We start from the raw sequence: 15,271 nt of genomic DNA, 5'->3' as shown, positions 1-15,271 counted from the left end.
GTCAGTCAGTTTCGTCCGACCTGAAATCATTGTGGTTCCGTCACGTCTCGAAATGAGGCTACATTAAAAATGACTCAACTGGAGCTGTAGCAACCTAACCTCGTTCTCAGTAGTACACGATCTCGCTGCACCGTGTTACCTAAGAATGCTTGATCCAGGGGTTACTGGCGAGAGGTATCGATACGCCGCGCTGCTCATGGTTGCGAGGCTGGTAGCAACCCTTTGGAGATGTAAACAATCATTCAACATGGCTGCGCCCGCAGATGAAAAAGAAAGCGCAGGTAAATGATTATATTTTGTAAAATTTAAGTTCGCCCCAATAAAGTCTAAATGTAAGAGGTTAGGTAGGGAAAACTGACCTATCCCGCCACCACTTTTCACTGATTTTTACATAAAATTTTTCTCATTTCAGTGAATTAGAATCATTTTATTAAATATTACATTTCTATCTAAATCTAGGATTGTGTATGACTAGCCCACCTTGTTGAGCTGTTAATGGCTCCGCTTTTAACATCGGTCTCATCACTGTCACCATTACATGTCACCATTACAGTAATGGTGACAGTGATGAGATCGATGTTAAAAGCGGAGCCATTAACAGCTCAACAAGGTGGGCTAGTGTATGTGTATGACTATGAAATGAATATGAATGATGGGTATTGTTCATAGCTCTATAGTCTATGGTATTGTTATTATTATTATTATTATTATTATTATTATTATTATTATTATTTATTCAGCCATTTCAACAATACATGACAAAACAAAAATACTTCCAGATAGGCTAGGAGAAACAAAAGCAAAATAGTTACTGTGGTCCATAGACCTGCCTCCCCACATCAGGTTGTAAAACAAGTAATACAAGTTTTACAACGAGTAATAAAATATGTATAAAACAATTTATGTACAAAAAGATAGGAAAGTTAACTATAAATAAAACATGTCTATGTACATCAAAAGTTGGCAACTAAAACACAAAATAAGATAAAGCATGGACTATGTGAGAGTAAAACCATTTTTAGGAGTGTAAAATTTGAGAAAATTTGCACAGTTTAAAAACAAAAAACTGAAAAATTCCTAAACACTTAATAATGTAATAAGAATATCCAAGTAGAATGCAAATTAAGTTTAAAGTGACCAAATCTACTAAAATAGTGAAAACTTGTAGCAATCTTTGTCAACTGCGACCCTTTAAAGTTGTTTTCGTGGTAATTTCTAGATGGTCTGGTGTGTGGTGTTTCCTCACACGTCACCTGAAAATGGGAGAGGCAGTGCAGGCCGGATATTTTTTTAGTAGGATGGGTGTTTGTCAAATATGATTATTTTAGGCAAAATTATACATAATTTTTTTTTGAGTCCGAGTAGGCCACCCATCCTCCAAAACCAAAGAGAGGTTAATTTAAAAATAAAAAATAAAAATACCTTACTAAATACTAATGAATGAATGAGACAGTGAGAGAGTTATTTCTTTTTTAGTAAAACGGGTCCATCAATCATTCAATGATCATTTTCCTTATCAAAACAACAATCACAGACGGTTCTCCTTTTGACTTGTTATTTTTTTTTCTAGAATCACTTCTGGCGGAGACCCAAAAGAAGATTGCTGATGCGTTTGATATTTTTGACCATGAATCCAACAAGACTGTTGATGTCAGGTAAACTTAAACATTTTAGAAGTTATAATACAATACAAACAATAATCTTTATTAGTTCCCAAAAAGGGTAACTCAAATGCTCGCACACAGTAAAAACACTGACACATTTCTTGGTTTAATAGGCAGCATATATTGCGCCACAGCAACTTGTTATTCAGATGGTGCTGTGTAAATGAAAAGCTTCTCATACTTCAAAACCAGCTCTGTATAGACCATTCCGACACGCACCGGGCACGCAAGTGTCGAGCACCGCGCGCCATTTGCTGGGTGTCTTCAATGCCTAGATTGTGCGCAAAAAGACACCGCAGTTGGTAAGTTTCAATACAGGGCGCTACCAATTTTGTTTCGTCGGATTGGTCTATACCTTGCAGATTTTTGTTGTTGAGGGCTCTGATACACCCATCGGATGTTAGATAGCGCTTTATAAGAACTCGGTATATTATTAATAACCAACACTTTTTACTTAAAAGACATTCTGTCAGAAATTTGGAAATCTACAGTGATTAACATTTAGCCTACCAATTGCAAAGGTACATTTTTGTTGATAATTGGATGGTTCTAATGTTTTCTTATTCTACCACTTACATGATCCCAGCATCATTAGTGCACCAATTGCTCTATAATTAAGTATAGTCAGTGCAAGCGAGTAATCATTATACTCATTACTCAGAGATGTATGCTCACATACTGCTGACACAAATTTGAGTTCCATTTACATAGCTTCAATTGGTAGCATTAGTGCAGAGTGCTATCAGAACTGGTACAAAGTTGTGCGCTCTTGAAAGTGTCAAAACAGCTCGTACCATAAGTTACAAAAGTTAACAAAACCACTGTTCTAATTTTCCAGAGAGGTGGGCACAATCATCAGGTCACTGAATTGTTGCCCAAGCGAGGGGGAGCTTCATGATCTCCTAGCCGAGATGGAGGAGGAAGAACCGACTGGTTACATTCGCTTTGACCGCTTTCTCAAGACAATGACTGGGGTGCTGATGGAGAGAAAGTGAGTAAAAGTTTCGTCCAACGATCTACGAACAATCCATGAGGGGATTTTTTAGTAGTATTTTACTTTACATTTCTTCATGAGGTTCACATAAACAAAGTTATTGATACAGAAATAAAGTTAACTTGTTTGTGTGTGTGTGTCTTGTGTTGTGTTGTTATTTAACCCTCAAGAAAGACTCTCGGTCAACACGTGAAGCCATTACAATTTTTAGCATTTAAACCATTTTATTTAGGTTGGCAAGCAGTTTCCAACAGCTAATTTTTGTTATCTCATAAAAAGAAAGGGGGAGGGCTGGACACAAATTTAGCAATTTTAACTTATTTTTTTATTGCCGATGAAATGTAAATATTCTGAAATTTTTCAAAACCCTTTTTTTCTTCTTCTTTTTAAAGAAAAGTTGATCTCCTAAATCTTAGACATTGTTTCAATCTCGTACTTTATTTCAGATTCAAGGCTTCGCCTGAAGACCAGTTACAAAAGGCATTTGAGGTATTAGACATGGACAAGAAGGGACACCTGACTGTTGAAGAACTTACGAAGTACATGACAGAGGAAGGTAGGAATCAGTCGAGAATGAAAATCACATGATTAAACTTTCAGGATGTGTAAATGACAGGATGTGTTTCTAGAGTGGCTCCTAAGTATGCTGCAGCACCTTGTAAATCCTTAATGGCATTGGACACTATTGGTATTTAATTAATACAATTATTAGCATAAAACTTTACTTGGTAACGAGGAATGGGGAGAGGTTGACAGTATAAAACATTGTGAGAAACGGCTCCCTCTGCAGTGAAGTAGTTTTTGAGAAAGAAGTATTTTTCCACGAATTTGATTTCGAGACCTCAGATTTAGAATTTGAGGTCTCGAAATCAAGCATCTGAAAGCACACAACTTCGTGTGACAAGGGTGTTTTTTATTTCATTCATATCTCGCAACTTCGACGACCAATTACCTTAAATTTTCACAGGTTTGTTATTTATTGCATTAGTTGAGATACACCAAGTGAGAAGACTGGTCTTTGACAATTACCAATAGTGTCCAGTGTCTTTAACAAGGTGCTACCTAAATTGAATTTAGAAAAAACTAAAAAAAAACGTCTTAAAAATGTAACTCTTTGTTCAAGCACCTTGAGTAACTTGGGTATACATGTATATTATTAGTTATTTAGCATTCAACATACTACGTTGATGCAATGTTACATTAGTATACATGTTAATGTACACTCTCACAGAGCGAGCACCTTCCCATCGACAACAAAGATAACATTGTGGAATTTTTTCTCCTTCATTTAATTTCCAGCCGAGCCCTTCACCCAAGAAGAGTTGGAGGAGATGCTCTCTGCAGCAGTGGATCCAGATAAAGGTGTCATTCTGTACAAAGACTACGCCTCACTTATGGCTGTTGATGAAACAGCTTGAAATACTCCTTCCATTTCCACTATAGACTTTTGTAAATAGAAGTATTTTTTGAAGTTGTATTATAATGATGAGTTAACGGTGTCATTTTAAATTTAAATTATCCCTCTGGTAAGGGGGAATGAGTTTGTGATATTTTCGAAATCAGATACTCTCCGAGGCCCGAGCAAGCTATTGAAAAACTTTGACTGGGCCAATAAACGCGTCTTTATCATTGGGTTTTGGAATAATATATTTGTTTTGTTGATGTTTTGTCAGTTTATATGTTGATCCTCATTGGGTTAACTACTACATTTGTGGCAATCAAAATAATGAATTGTGATGTGTGGAGTCTTCAAATGCTGTTTCCCAACTTCTATTTATTTCAGATGGAAACATTTCTCTGGAGACTTGGTGAATGTATGAATTTTTAATCAGTGAGACTTTAGATTGGAAAAAGAAAAGAAAAAAATATGGTTTCCCAATAAGTATAACAAAGACACACAAAAAAGAAAACAGATTTCTGATAAAATGTAATTTGTTTTATTCATTACAAAGATTATTATTTACAGAACTTTAGTATAAACTTCTTTACTTGTTTCGTTCCAATGTACATGTTAACTTGCAGAAGTAAATAAATTAGTCCTCAGTACCAATAAAGATCAGTTGAATGAAATAATTGTGTTTTAAATTCTTTTCTTTTTTTACATGAGAATCCTAAATATGAACTAAATTCAGTTTTAGAGTAAACAAACCTTTAAAATCTGTTTTTGTGAACATAAATAAGCTGAGCTTCTTGGGCTGCAGCTTCATTTTCCAAATTCCTGTGTTGAAGCATAGGAGGCCCCTAACAAGAGCAATCACCACACCCTTAGCTAATGACAGGTCTTCCTTTGACCTCAGTGGGGGGGGGGGGGGCTGTTTGAGCTTGTGACATCATAAGCAAGGGCTCTGTAGACATTGGTGTTACTGACTACACGCAGTCATTTTCTGATTACCAGCGAATAATTTTTTGGTTCAGTACCACTTTTAACATTCTTGCAACGTTTGGTTTCAGCCAATTACAATGATCACATGCATTGTACTTGTGATTGGAGCTATGCTTCAAATGGACTTCTTTGTACTAGAATAGTGCAATTTCTCTCCAACCGAATGTTATGCAAAATCTTTTAGTTTTGAGGCAAGTCTAAACACAAAAGTTAAAGTTTTGAGAACTTTGGTTCAACCTTCTGCATGGATGCAGAGATGGCTTTCATCAAATCTTCACTCTGCAACATCCCTGCATTCCAAGTTGTCTGTAAAATGAGAACAAAGTTTGGGTCAAAAATCCGAGAAACAAGAAAGTTTTTTTGTGGTTTATTAATTAACATTTGAAATTAAAAGTCGCATTCACTTAAGGTGACCCCTCTGCTGCTGCTTCCCAGGTGGTATTAAAACTTGGTTGTGATCTCTGGCTACACAGCAAATACATGTTGAATGGCTTCTGACTGGCATCCCAAACAAAGACATCGACAAAATAAAGAGACCGTAAAAACTCAGCAGGTTCAGGTCCTGCTCTAGTAAAACTAATTTTGTTTCAACCCTCAATTATTTTAAGTTCACCCAAGTTCTCCTGGTGGTTTATTTTTTGATGTAAAGCTTCCGAGAGAAACAACAATAATGGCCTCTTTCAAAACGATTTCTGGCTGAATAAAACTGTACATAATATGTACAATCCACCAGAAGTGGTCACACCTTGTCATAAAAACCTTGTTACAAAGTGTCAGTCGGGGTCCAACAAAGTTACCCAATTAGTGGCCAAAGATCCCTTGTCATATCAACAGAATCAAAAAAATCAATATGTCAGAATCTAGATTTGAGATGCACAACATCAGGGACACAATTACATCCTTCAACATGTTCAAGGCACTTCTGAAAGCCCACTTGTTTCAGGAGGCCTATCGACAAAGACTTATTTACTTCTCCTGTTCATTATTGCTATGAGCAAACCTTTGATTTAGGCACTTTGTTAATTGATTCCAATTGATTGATTGATTGATTGATAATGTTATTTTACTTGCAATTCTCTTTTAAGCCAATTCTTGTCATTGTAGAATATTTTTTTTTACAAATCGACTTGAATCTTACCACATCATTGAGCCCTTCTGGTACACTGTGGTCTCTGGAATACACCAAGCTTGCCTTGGATGTTTGTACAGCAATGGGGCTCTTGCTTGCGATTAAGGTGGCAATTTCAATAGCACCTTCTAACATTGCTTCTCGTGTATCAAAGATGCGGCTGTAAAGAGAAAATGTAGTTGAGTCTCAACAACAACCAATAGGTCAATCCATAATGAACAATAGGACTAGTAAATGTGGTTAACAGGAGTAGAACAAGCATTTATGAAGGAACCACTTGGACGCCAGTTGTGAACTTCAGTTACAGACCAAAAAATCCATGGTTTATTTATGAGTAAAAGAGCTTTGTGTAATAGCTGAAAAATATCAAATGCGGCAAAGAAAGGTAAAGAAATTGACATTTCTTTTAAGACGAATGCTGAACCTGTAAACAGCAGCTTCAACATACACAATTGATTACACTGCAACTTAATATAGGGAAACCAGACAGTGCTTCACAAGGGAGCAATGTTAATGGTGGCGCAACACATATCAACAGAATGACAAGATCTTATTTGAACTTGATAGTCTCTCAACTCCAAAACTACTTTGTGGCAGTAGATGAACAGCAGGATAAGTTATTATGACAAGTTTTACACAGCCAAGTCTTTTTTATCACACGGTGTTACCCATGATTAAGTATATATCAATACTCCACTGAGCATTGCCTAAAATCACATACATTACAATTTAGTAATACAAACAAACATATAATTCAAATTTAAATAATACATAATAATTAACATTTAGTTACAAATCAAACCAGCATTCACATGGTTACTAGGGCTCGATTTCAACAAGCACTGAGATTAATTTAAAGATGAGTGTCAATATTGCCATAGTAATTGTTATTGTGACATCACACTTTGCTAATAGGAAATAAGATTGACACACAATAAGCTCTTTGTGAAATCGGAACCAGCAAACATAACTTAAGACTTTCTCTATCTGGCTCTTAACTAGTCCAATACTTGACATTTGACAATCTTTTGATACCTAATACAAACATTCCTTTTATTTATCAATATGGGGTAAATTTGAAGCAAAAGAATAAACTTACTTGACTAGTCCAATTTCCCTTGCTTCATCGCTACCAAACTTTCTGGCTGTATAGACTATCTCCCTCAGCCAGCTGTCATTTCCAATAATCTTTGGAAACCTCTGCAATGTTCCTAAATCTGCTGCCAGTCCTAGATCTACCTCCTTGAATCGTAGATTGAAAGGGAAAATACAAAATTTGTATGGGTTTTTTTCTCAAGAAAAAAATAAAGCGAAGGATCAAACACCAGGAATGGCCAGCTACTGACAACCCGGTGCTAATGTGCTGGCACCTATCCTGCCCACCATTTGGGAAATAAAAGTGTTCACAAAGGAATTGACTCAAAAAATGTTGGAAATGCTGAACGCGCACTTTGTGAAGATGCAATCCACATTGTGCAAGGGGGTGGGGGTGGGGGGAAGGGGGCAATTATCCAATGACTTACCTTGATTTGAAACCAAGCGTCTTTAGTGCAGAATCGCATATCAACTGCTGTGATCATGTCCAGCCCTGCTCCTATACAGCCACCATGAATTGCAGCTATGACAGGCTTCAGGCTCTGTGGACAAAGAGTTAGTTAATAAGTCAGTAACTCACCATGTAAGCTTGGTTATTTAGAATTTGAACTTCACGAGGGATTTGAGGGATTGCATGGTGAGGTATCAGTTATAGTATATATTTGGATCTGCGATAACACCATGAGTGTGTCTACTTCCCAGGAATATTATGTTCTTTAGATAACTTGTCTTGCTTTATATTCTAATATTTTCGGATTTCATGAGACTTCTTAGATCTGAAAAGTACTGTCCTGCTTTCTAACTACTACCTTGGCGGAAGGTAGAAAATCAGCTGGTACTAGTACTTAAGCTAATATTGGGTTGTTATTAACTTCACTACAACGGAGTGCGTTCCTAATAGGTTGACTCTCTATAGACTGCTCTATTCGACATGCTTGCTAGCACAAGACTAAAACAAAATACACTATGTTGGTTTCGGAACAATAAACCAACTTACTTTTTCCATGACTGAATACGACTCTTGCATCTCGGTGACTGAGTGTTTTAAATACATTGCCCTACGGCCGACATCCATATCAGATGCAGCTGACAATAACTCAGCACTGTCCATTAAGTCCAGACCTGAAAAGAAAGAGGGTAAAAACACCAATAAACTTTACATACGTAAACAAAACCAAAAAAAAAACCCAGATTATTTCATGTCGAAAAAAAAGAAAAAAAAACTCATCAGAAAAAATTATTTCATGTTGTAAAAAAAACTTTTCTTCACAAAAACTTTTCTAAATTATTACAAATGATAATATGGCAAAGACTGGCAACACACATTGACATTTCCTCCTTCATGTTTGCCTACCTGATGTAAACATCTTGCCTGCTCCAGTTAATAAAACAACCCTGCAGTCTGAATCTGTTGCCAACTTCCTGAAGCAATCCCTCATTTCCCTGAAACAAAAGTAAACACGATCTATGAAATACCACCAGTGGAGATGGGGTAAGGTAAAAGGTTCGATTAAGGAAAGGGTTAGGGTAAGGTGGTCCATCAAACGCACAGCACAGAACCTTGCTGCGAGTACCTCCGATGGCTGCGCAATCGAATTATACCTGAGAGAATGATAGATCATCTTATAGCACAGCGCTATTGGACAATCGTTCAAATCGACCGAACACGTCCAACAAAAATTGTGCGGAAAATATCTTATTTATAGGTTCAGGTTCATAATGGGTTTCATGTTAATTAATAATTAAATAGTGATAAACATTTCTTGAAAAGCCATCTATAGTTGTTTCTCTTACAAATATCTTAATATTTTACAAACTATAAAAATATTCACAAATACTATCATTCAACTATCAAAACAGCATTCTACAAACACAAAAAGGATGTTGTACTAAATATTATAATTTATTGATAAAATCTCACCTATAAAATTGCATGTTCATTGCATTGCGTTTCTCTGGTCTGTTCATTTCAACCTGTATGACATATTCTTTCAGCTTTGTTACTGCTAATGTCTCAAACTTGTATGAAGTATCTGACGACATATTGCGAAGTAGCACCGTTCTTGATTGACCTGATATGAAAGAATGAATTAATAAGAGTAAAGTTGATGCCTGTCTAAAAAGCACAGAATTCCAGTAGTTTTCTTACTTAACTTGACTGAAATCTCTCCAGCAGAAACATCGAGATAAACCCTTACACTGTCATAAGCATTCTGTGTTCTATGGGACCTACGGCTGAATGCCCCATCTGAAGGACAAATGAATTCTTCTTAAGTATCTCGCAAGAGGACAAAAGCATCATGAACAGCTTGGCCACTCACCAGACACTCACCAGATGACGATCAAATAATGTTTGTTAGGGTCCAATTAAGATGTTCAAGTTGAACTTGCAACGCTTTCTAAAAATTGGGTCATCATCTGGTAAAATATTATGGTCCAGGTATTGTGGCATATTTTATTTGTAAAGACTACTCGGCGTATTAGTAGTTTTTATTCAGGTAATACCGCTTTAATTAGGTCAAAAAGAGGAAATGTCTGAAATTGAAAAATAGAAAAGCATGAATTCCCCTTTAACTTCTGAGGCTAAAAATTAATAATCAGTTTACTATAAATGTATCAGAATTTGCTATATCGCAACAAAATCAGGAGGATGCCTTATAGTTTCTAGAAGCATGGAGGAAGGAAATACATGGAGTTCGATCGACCCGCCAAACCACCAGCTGTGCGGCAGATTTACATTGTCCTTTGTGCTCAAGGTAGGCTGCCGACACTGACCATTGCCCGGTAGATAGTCTAGTTCGCTCATACGGGCATTTACACAATAGAAGTAGAACCCATGTGCAGTACCTTATTAATGCTAACAGCTGTAAGTGCTATGTCTCGTTTGATAGGTGTTGAATTTCCAAATCTTTTCCAGTTTCTCCCATACTAATCAGCTTTTTTTTTTTGAAGGTAAGATATGTCAGAACAAAAGCCAACATCAAGAGTGAAACACGTGATCATTTATTTAGGATTTTAGTAGTTTTCCAGTGATCTCCAGTGCTGGTTAAGTTAATGGTAAAAGAGCTTGCACTTTTCCACGTCCATTTGTGTATGTTTTTGTGCTGTCCAGAGAAGTCCACAAATGTTATAGACGTTTAAAAAAAATACACTTTTGAAAAGAAAACGCAGGCAACTACCTATTTGCACGCGCAAAATTCACAGGTTACGTCATCCATCTCAGACATCATTCTTGTGGGCTCACCAAACCACGCTAATGGAATTTCGAGAATGCCAGTGGCTACTGCGGCATTCGTCAACCTTGTCTTTTTGATGTAGGCTTGTTCGAACTCCATGTATTTCCTTTCTCCATGCTATTGCTAGAAGCAACATTGGTTGGTGCACATTGGAAAAAATTATATATCCTACAAGTACAAGTGCTACCATATGAAAATAATCTCATTTGGAAAACTTTCTATATCTTGCCAATGTCTTTTATTTAAATGAAGACTAGTCGGGCGATTGGCTAGCCCAGGTTGGACCCCTCTGTTGCAGTGCCACTCCCCCTCGTCTTCCTATTAAAGACACTGGCAAATACACTTGGACCATGGAGCAATAAACTAGCTCCATGCTTGGACACAGTTTTATTCATGGGAGAATGGGATTTTGAGGGGCACACTTCACCAAGTCCAGTTCACTCATTAACTGCAACCTCTATTTCTACCTCTGGTTGATCAACTCATAGAGTAAGGATCAACTCTGCTCTGCCTCTGCTCTGCATGAGTGCATGCTCAGGCATTCGGGAATATTTATTATAATTTTTACAAAATAGCCAATTAAATTATGAAAAACAGTAACACTTCCTTTATATACTTTAATTAAAACTTATTAATGCCTTAATTTTGTTTAACCATACGTACCAGAAAGTCTACTGTGTAAAGAAGGGCAAATGACTTTTGAGAACGCTTTAAATGCCATCCTTATCTCATTCACGGCTGCCTCTCTGTGTGTGTCTGTGTAATTTAAAGTAAACCAAGTGCGCGGGTAACTATCACAAACTTCACGAACCGCGTATAAAACAAATTTGCCTCTCACGTCCGTCGGTGCGGCGGGTACCAGTTGCAGAGACACAAGGACAAAGGTCAAAGCATGCAAAGGTCACAATTCACAACACACTTTTGGAGACCTCCACTAGTATTGTAAACAGGCTATCAAATATCAGGGACATATCTGTCTGCGGTACAACAGCTGAGAAACGTGCATTATCATCTCAACTCATAAACTGAACTGAACACAACCGACAGAATTTATCAAATCCAATCATAGAGAAAGGACCAATTTGGCAAGGAAGACTGATTCCAGTTTTTCCAGATCATAAATCTTTGTAGAATCTTCATTCTTAACTATGGCAAATCCTGCTGGTAATAACAGCAACACAGAATCCAACAAAGTTTGGACTAGCTTCAGCTTTGCGTTAGGGATAAGTGCTTTTGGTTTGCTGTTGTTCAGAAGATATTTTCATGGAGCCAAATGCAAAAGCCTCGCTCAGTTGAGTGGCAAGACTGTCATCGTCACAGGAGCTAACACTGGGATTGGAAAAGTCACCGCGCTGGACTTGGCAAGAAGAAATGCTCGGGTGATACTTGCTTGCAGGGACATCAACAAAGCTCAGAAGGCTGCAGATGACATCCAGAAGTCAACCAATTCGCAAAATGTTGTAGTTAAACATCTGGACCTCGCCTCCTTCAAGTCCATCAATCAATTCTGCAAAGACATCTTGGAGACGGAACCAAGACTTGATATTCTCATCAACAATGCAGGCGTGAGTTGGATTCCACAATGTACGAAGACAGAAGATGGGCTGGAGATGCAAGTTGGAGTGAACCACTTTGGTCACTTTCTCCTCACCAATCAGCTTCTTCCCCGCTTGAAGAAGTCGTCTCCCAGTGCTCGCATCATCATCGTCTCCTCCTCCCTTCATAAGAAGGGGAAAATTGACTTTGGGAACTTCAAATCCGAGAAGGGCTACCATCAGTTTGAGGCGTACTATGACAGCAAGCTTGCCAATGTTCTGTTTGGTCAAGAGCTTCACCGCCGTCTCGAAGCGGAAGACGCAGGTGTCTCTGTGTACACGCTCCATCCTGGAGTAATCAACACGGAGCTGAACCGCCATATGATGCATCCATTACTGCTGCGTCTGTTTCGACCACTCTTTGGACTTCTTGTGAAGACACCAACTCAAGGTGCCCAGACTACTATCAACTGCGCCGTTGCGGGAGAGCTGGAGGGTCTCAGTGGCCGTTACTATGGCAACTGTAAGGAGGAGCCATTTCCAAAGGTGGAGTCTGGACCAGATGAGAGTGTTGCTAAGAAGTTGTGGGAAATCAGTGAGCGATTAACAGGACTGTCTAAAGTGGACTAAATTCTGATGTTTACTATGCAGATATTAATTTTTTTTCTTTAATTTGAAGAAGTAATATTTTATATCAAGTAGGCTTTATATTTAGTGGCCAGCCATACATGATTTTATGAAATAACCGCAGTACCCACTGTATGATTTGCCTCTAGCTACTGGGCGGTCTGGGTGGTAAGACATCTGGAATATTAATAATTTAATATTGATTAATATTTTTGACAAGACTCGGAAAAGTATAGAGTTTACAGGGTGCTTATCAAATATCGGTGAATCTGTAAAACACAAATAATATTAGTTTTCAGTGATGCAAGTATAACTACTACATCGATTATGTTTGATTTAATTGTTTCACTTTCAAGTTAGTTTAAGAACAACTAAAAGAACTATATAATGCATGTGATGGAAACGTCTTTGAAAATGAAAAAAAAATTAATTGTATGCAAATGCATTTATAATGCCTTTTGTAAAATGGTAGCAAGTGTTTTTAGACAGTAGGCTGAAGCACATCTCATTTTGCATTACTGTTGGTGAAGGAAAGAAAGAAGTATGTGCCTACTATTTTATGACTTTTTTTTATAGGAATCCTGAAGTTTAAAATTGTGATGCAATCAATCAAAATGAGTCGTTTGTCGACCCTGGGGCCGATTTGACAAAGCAATTAAATCCATTGTAAGAAAAATTGTCAGTATCACCATAGTGATTTGTATTGTGACATCACACTTTACTAAGCAACTACGATTGATTTGCAGTTACAATCAATCTTATAGCTCTTTGTGAAGCCGGCTCTAGGTCGTTTAAACTGTTGTGATACATTTGGAAAAAAACATTATCTATGATTATGCTTTAATCCAGTAAAAAACCATGGTTGGTAGCAGCTTCGTTTCAAAAGTTTTGAAAGTAAAAACACCAAGAGTGTGCTAGATAATAAACTTGAGCTGAAAATACATTGGCGCATTTTATGTAAACTAATTTTAACCCCTTTTTGATGTAATAATCAGAAAGGAAATTGCCAACATGAAATAAGATATTTACAACAACAAAAAATATTGCAAAAAATATTGTTGAAAATGACAACCCTGTAAGCATGTTTTGGCTTGTGTCTCCATACTGATATTGCTGAGAAATGACTCGTAGCTTGATCGCATGAGTCAAAATGGCCTGTGTTCAATATTCGGTAAACAAATATAGTATTTGTGAAAGTAACCATGCATTAAAATAGACATTGTATTATTAAAAATACTGAAATGCTGGTTTTGAAAAGGAAAAAGAAATGTCTTTATTTGTGTTTGTGTTTGTCTAATGGAGAATACTGTCAACTGGTCAGGGTTGTTTTTGCTCCTTAACATTGGTAGACATCTGTTAAGCGTTCAGGCCATCCCAGGCCAATATCGCACATGGACCATTTGATGAGTTGCGGCTGATTAATAACATACTCATGCTCCAAAATAATGGCATTATCATCCTCTAGTCAACAGTGATCCTTGTGTGAACTTGGCTCCAGGGCCAAATTTCATAGAGAGCACAAAAAGTAGCTACAGCACAACAAAATTATGCTTACCAGAATAAGGTTACAATTTGTAACTGCTATTCTGCTCATTTCTGCTTAGCAAAAAAAAATGTCGAGCATTTTTTTTCTGCTTAAAGGCACTGGACACTATTAGTAATTACTCAAAATAATTGTAAATAAAAACTTACTTGGTAACAAGCAATGGAGGGCTGTTGATTATAAAACATTGTGAGAAATAGCTCTTGCTGAAGTTACGTAGTTTTCAAGAAAGAAGTAATTTTCATTAAAATATTTGAATTTGATTTCAAGACCTCATCAGAATTAAGTTTGGAGGTCCTGAAATCATTATCTGAAAGCACACAACTTCCCGTGACAAGTGTGTTTTTTCGTCCATTATTATCTCGCAACTTCGATGACCAATTGAGTTCAACTTCAAGTTTTCACTGGTCTTTGACAATTACCAAAGGTCTCCAGTGCAGTGTTGTTAAAGGAACACGTTGCCTTGGATCGGTCGAGTTGGTCTTTGAAAAGCGTTTGTAACTGCTTTTTATAAAATGCATATGGGTAGAAAGATGTTGTAAAAGTAGAATACAATGATCCACACAAACATGCCTCGAAATTGCGTGGTTTTCCTTTTACCTCGTCGACTAACACGTCGGCCATTTATGGGGGTCAAAATTTTGACTCCCATAAATGGCCGACCATGTTAGTTCGTACAGTAGAGGGAAAACCACGCAATTTCGAGGCAAACTTGTGTGGATCATTGTATTCTACTTTTAAAACATCTTTCCAACCATATGCATTTTATAAAAAACGGTTACAAACGCTTTTGTTTTGACCAACTCGTCCAATCCAAGGCAACGTGTTCCTTTAAGCAGATCTATGAAAATTGGTTTTAAAATGGTTTGTTTACTGAAGACAAGTGAGAGGAATGAAAGCTGAGTGATCGTTGTTTCTCAACATGGGATGTAACAAATTCTTGCCCCTCATTGAAAATGTTAAATTTTCTTTTAAATTAACTCAATTTTGAAATCTTTTAATAGCCTTAAAATTATGAGGAAGTCCCAAAAGTCTGCTGGAAACATTTTATCAGTAATGTTTTAC

The 15,271-nt window shown here is 37.1% G+C and overlaps 2 protein-coding genes and 1 pseudogene across 2 annotated transcripts; 2 read left to right on the top strand and 1 right to left on the bottom strand.

Annotated features, from left to right (window-relative positions):
• Positions 1-130: 130 nt before the first annotated feature.
• Positions 131-4,096, top strand: LOC139936387 (dynein regulatory complex protein 8-like). The gene is made up of 5 exons (XM_071931201.1): positions 131-281; positions 1,571-1,655; positions 2,503-2,655; positions 3,105-3,214; positions 3,958-4,096. The coding sequence occupies exons 1-5, from the start codon at positions 146-148 to the stop codon at positions 4,074-4,076; spliced, it is 603 nt and encodes a 200-aa protein (XP_071787302.1). The 5' UTR covers positions 131-145; the 3' UTR covers positions 4,077-4,096.
• Positions 4,097-5,207: 1,111 nt separating this feature from the next.
• Positions 5,208-11,282, bottom strand: LOC139936377 (delta(3,5)-Delta(2,4)-dienoyl-CoA isomerase, mitochondrial-like). The gene is made up of 8 exons (XM_071931189.1): positions 11,165-11,282; positions 9,187-9,337; positions 8,620-8,708; positions 8,263-8,387; positions 7,694-7,807; positions 7,270-7,412; positions 6,180-6,330; positions 5,208-5,347 (listed from the first exon to the last, which is right to left on the bottom strand). Exons 1-8 carry the CDS (start codon positions 11,220-11,222, stop codon positions 5,252-5,254), a joined length of 927 nt encoding a protein of 308 aa, XP_071787290.1. The 5' UTR covers positions 11,223-11,282; the 3' UTR covers positions 5,208-5,251.
• Positions 11,283-11,408: 126 nt separating this feature from the next.
• LOC139940872 (retinol dehydrogenase 14 pseudogene) lies at positions 11,409-13,943 on the top strand (annotated as a pseudogene).
• Positions 13,944-15,271: the final 1,328 nt, after the last annotated feature.

This window comes from Asterias amurensis, chromosome 1 (genome assembly GCF_032118995.1).
Source record: "Asterias amurensis chromosome 1, ASM3211899v1".
Lineage (NCBI taxonomy): Eukaryota > Metazoa > Echinodermata > Asteroidea > Forcipulatida > Asteriidae > Asterias > Asterias amurensis.
This window is presented reverse-complemented; position numbering and strand designations above follow the sequence as displayed.

Coding starts and splice junctions, on each gene's coding strand:
- LOC139936387 (XM_071931201.1), top strand. CDS start 146: ATGCTTGATCCAGGGGTTACTGGCGAGAGGTATCGATACGCCGCGCTG. Junction 282..1,570: donor AGATGAAAAAGAAAGCGCAG/GTAAATGATTAT, acceptor TTTTTTTTCTAG/AATCACTTCTGGCGGAGACC. Junction 1,656..2,502: donor AACAAGACTGTTGATGTCAG/GTAAACTTAAAC, acceptor CTAATTTTCCAG/AGAGGTGGGCACAATCATCA.
- LOC139936377 (XM_071931189.1), bottom strand. CDS start 11,222: ATGGCATTTAAAGCGTTCTCAAAAGTCATTTGCCCTTCTTTACACAGT. Junction 8,388..8,619: donor AGGCAAGATGTTTACATCAG/GTAGGCAAACAT, acceptor CTTTCTTTTCAG/GTCTGGACTTAATGGACAGT. Junction 7,413..7,693: donor ACGCTTGGTTTCAAATCAAG/GTAAGTCATTGG, acceptor CTACGATTCAAG/GAGGTAGATCTAGGACTGGC.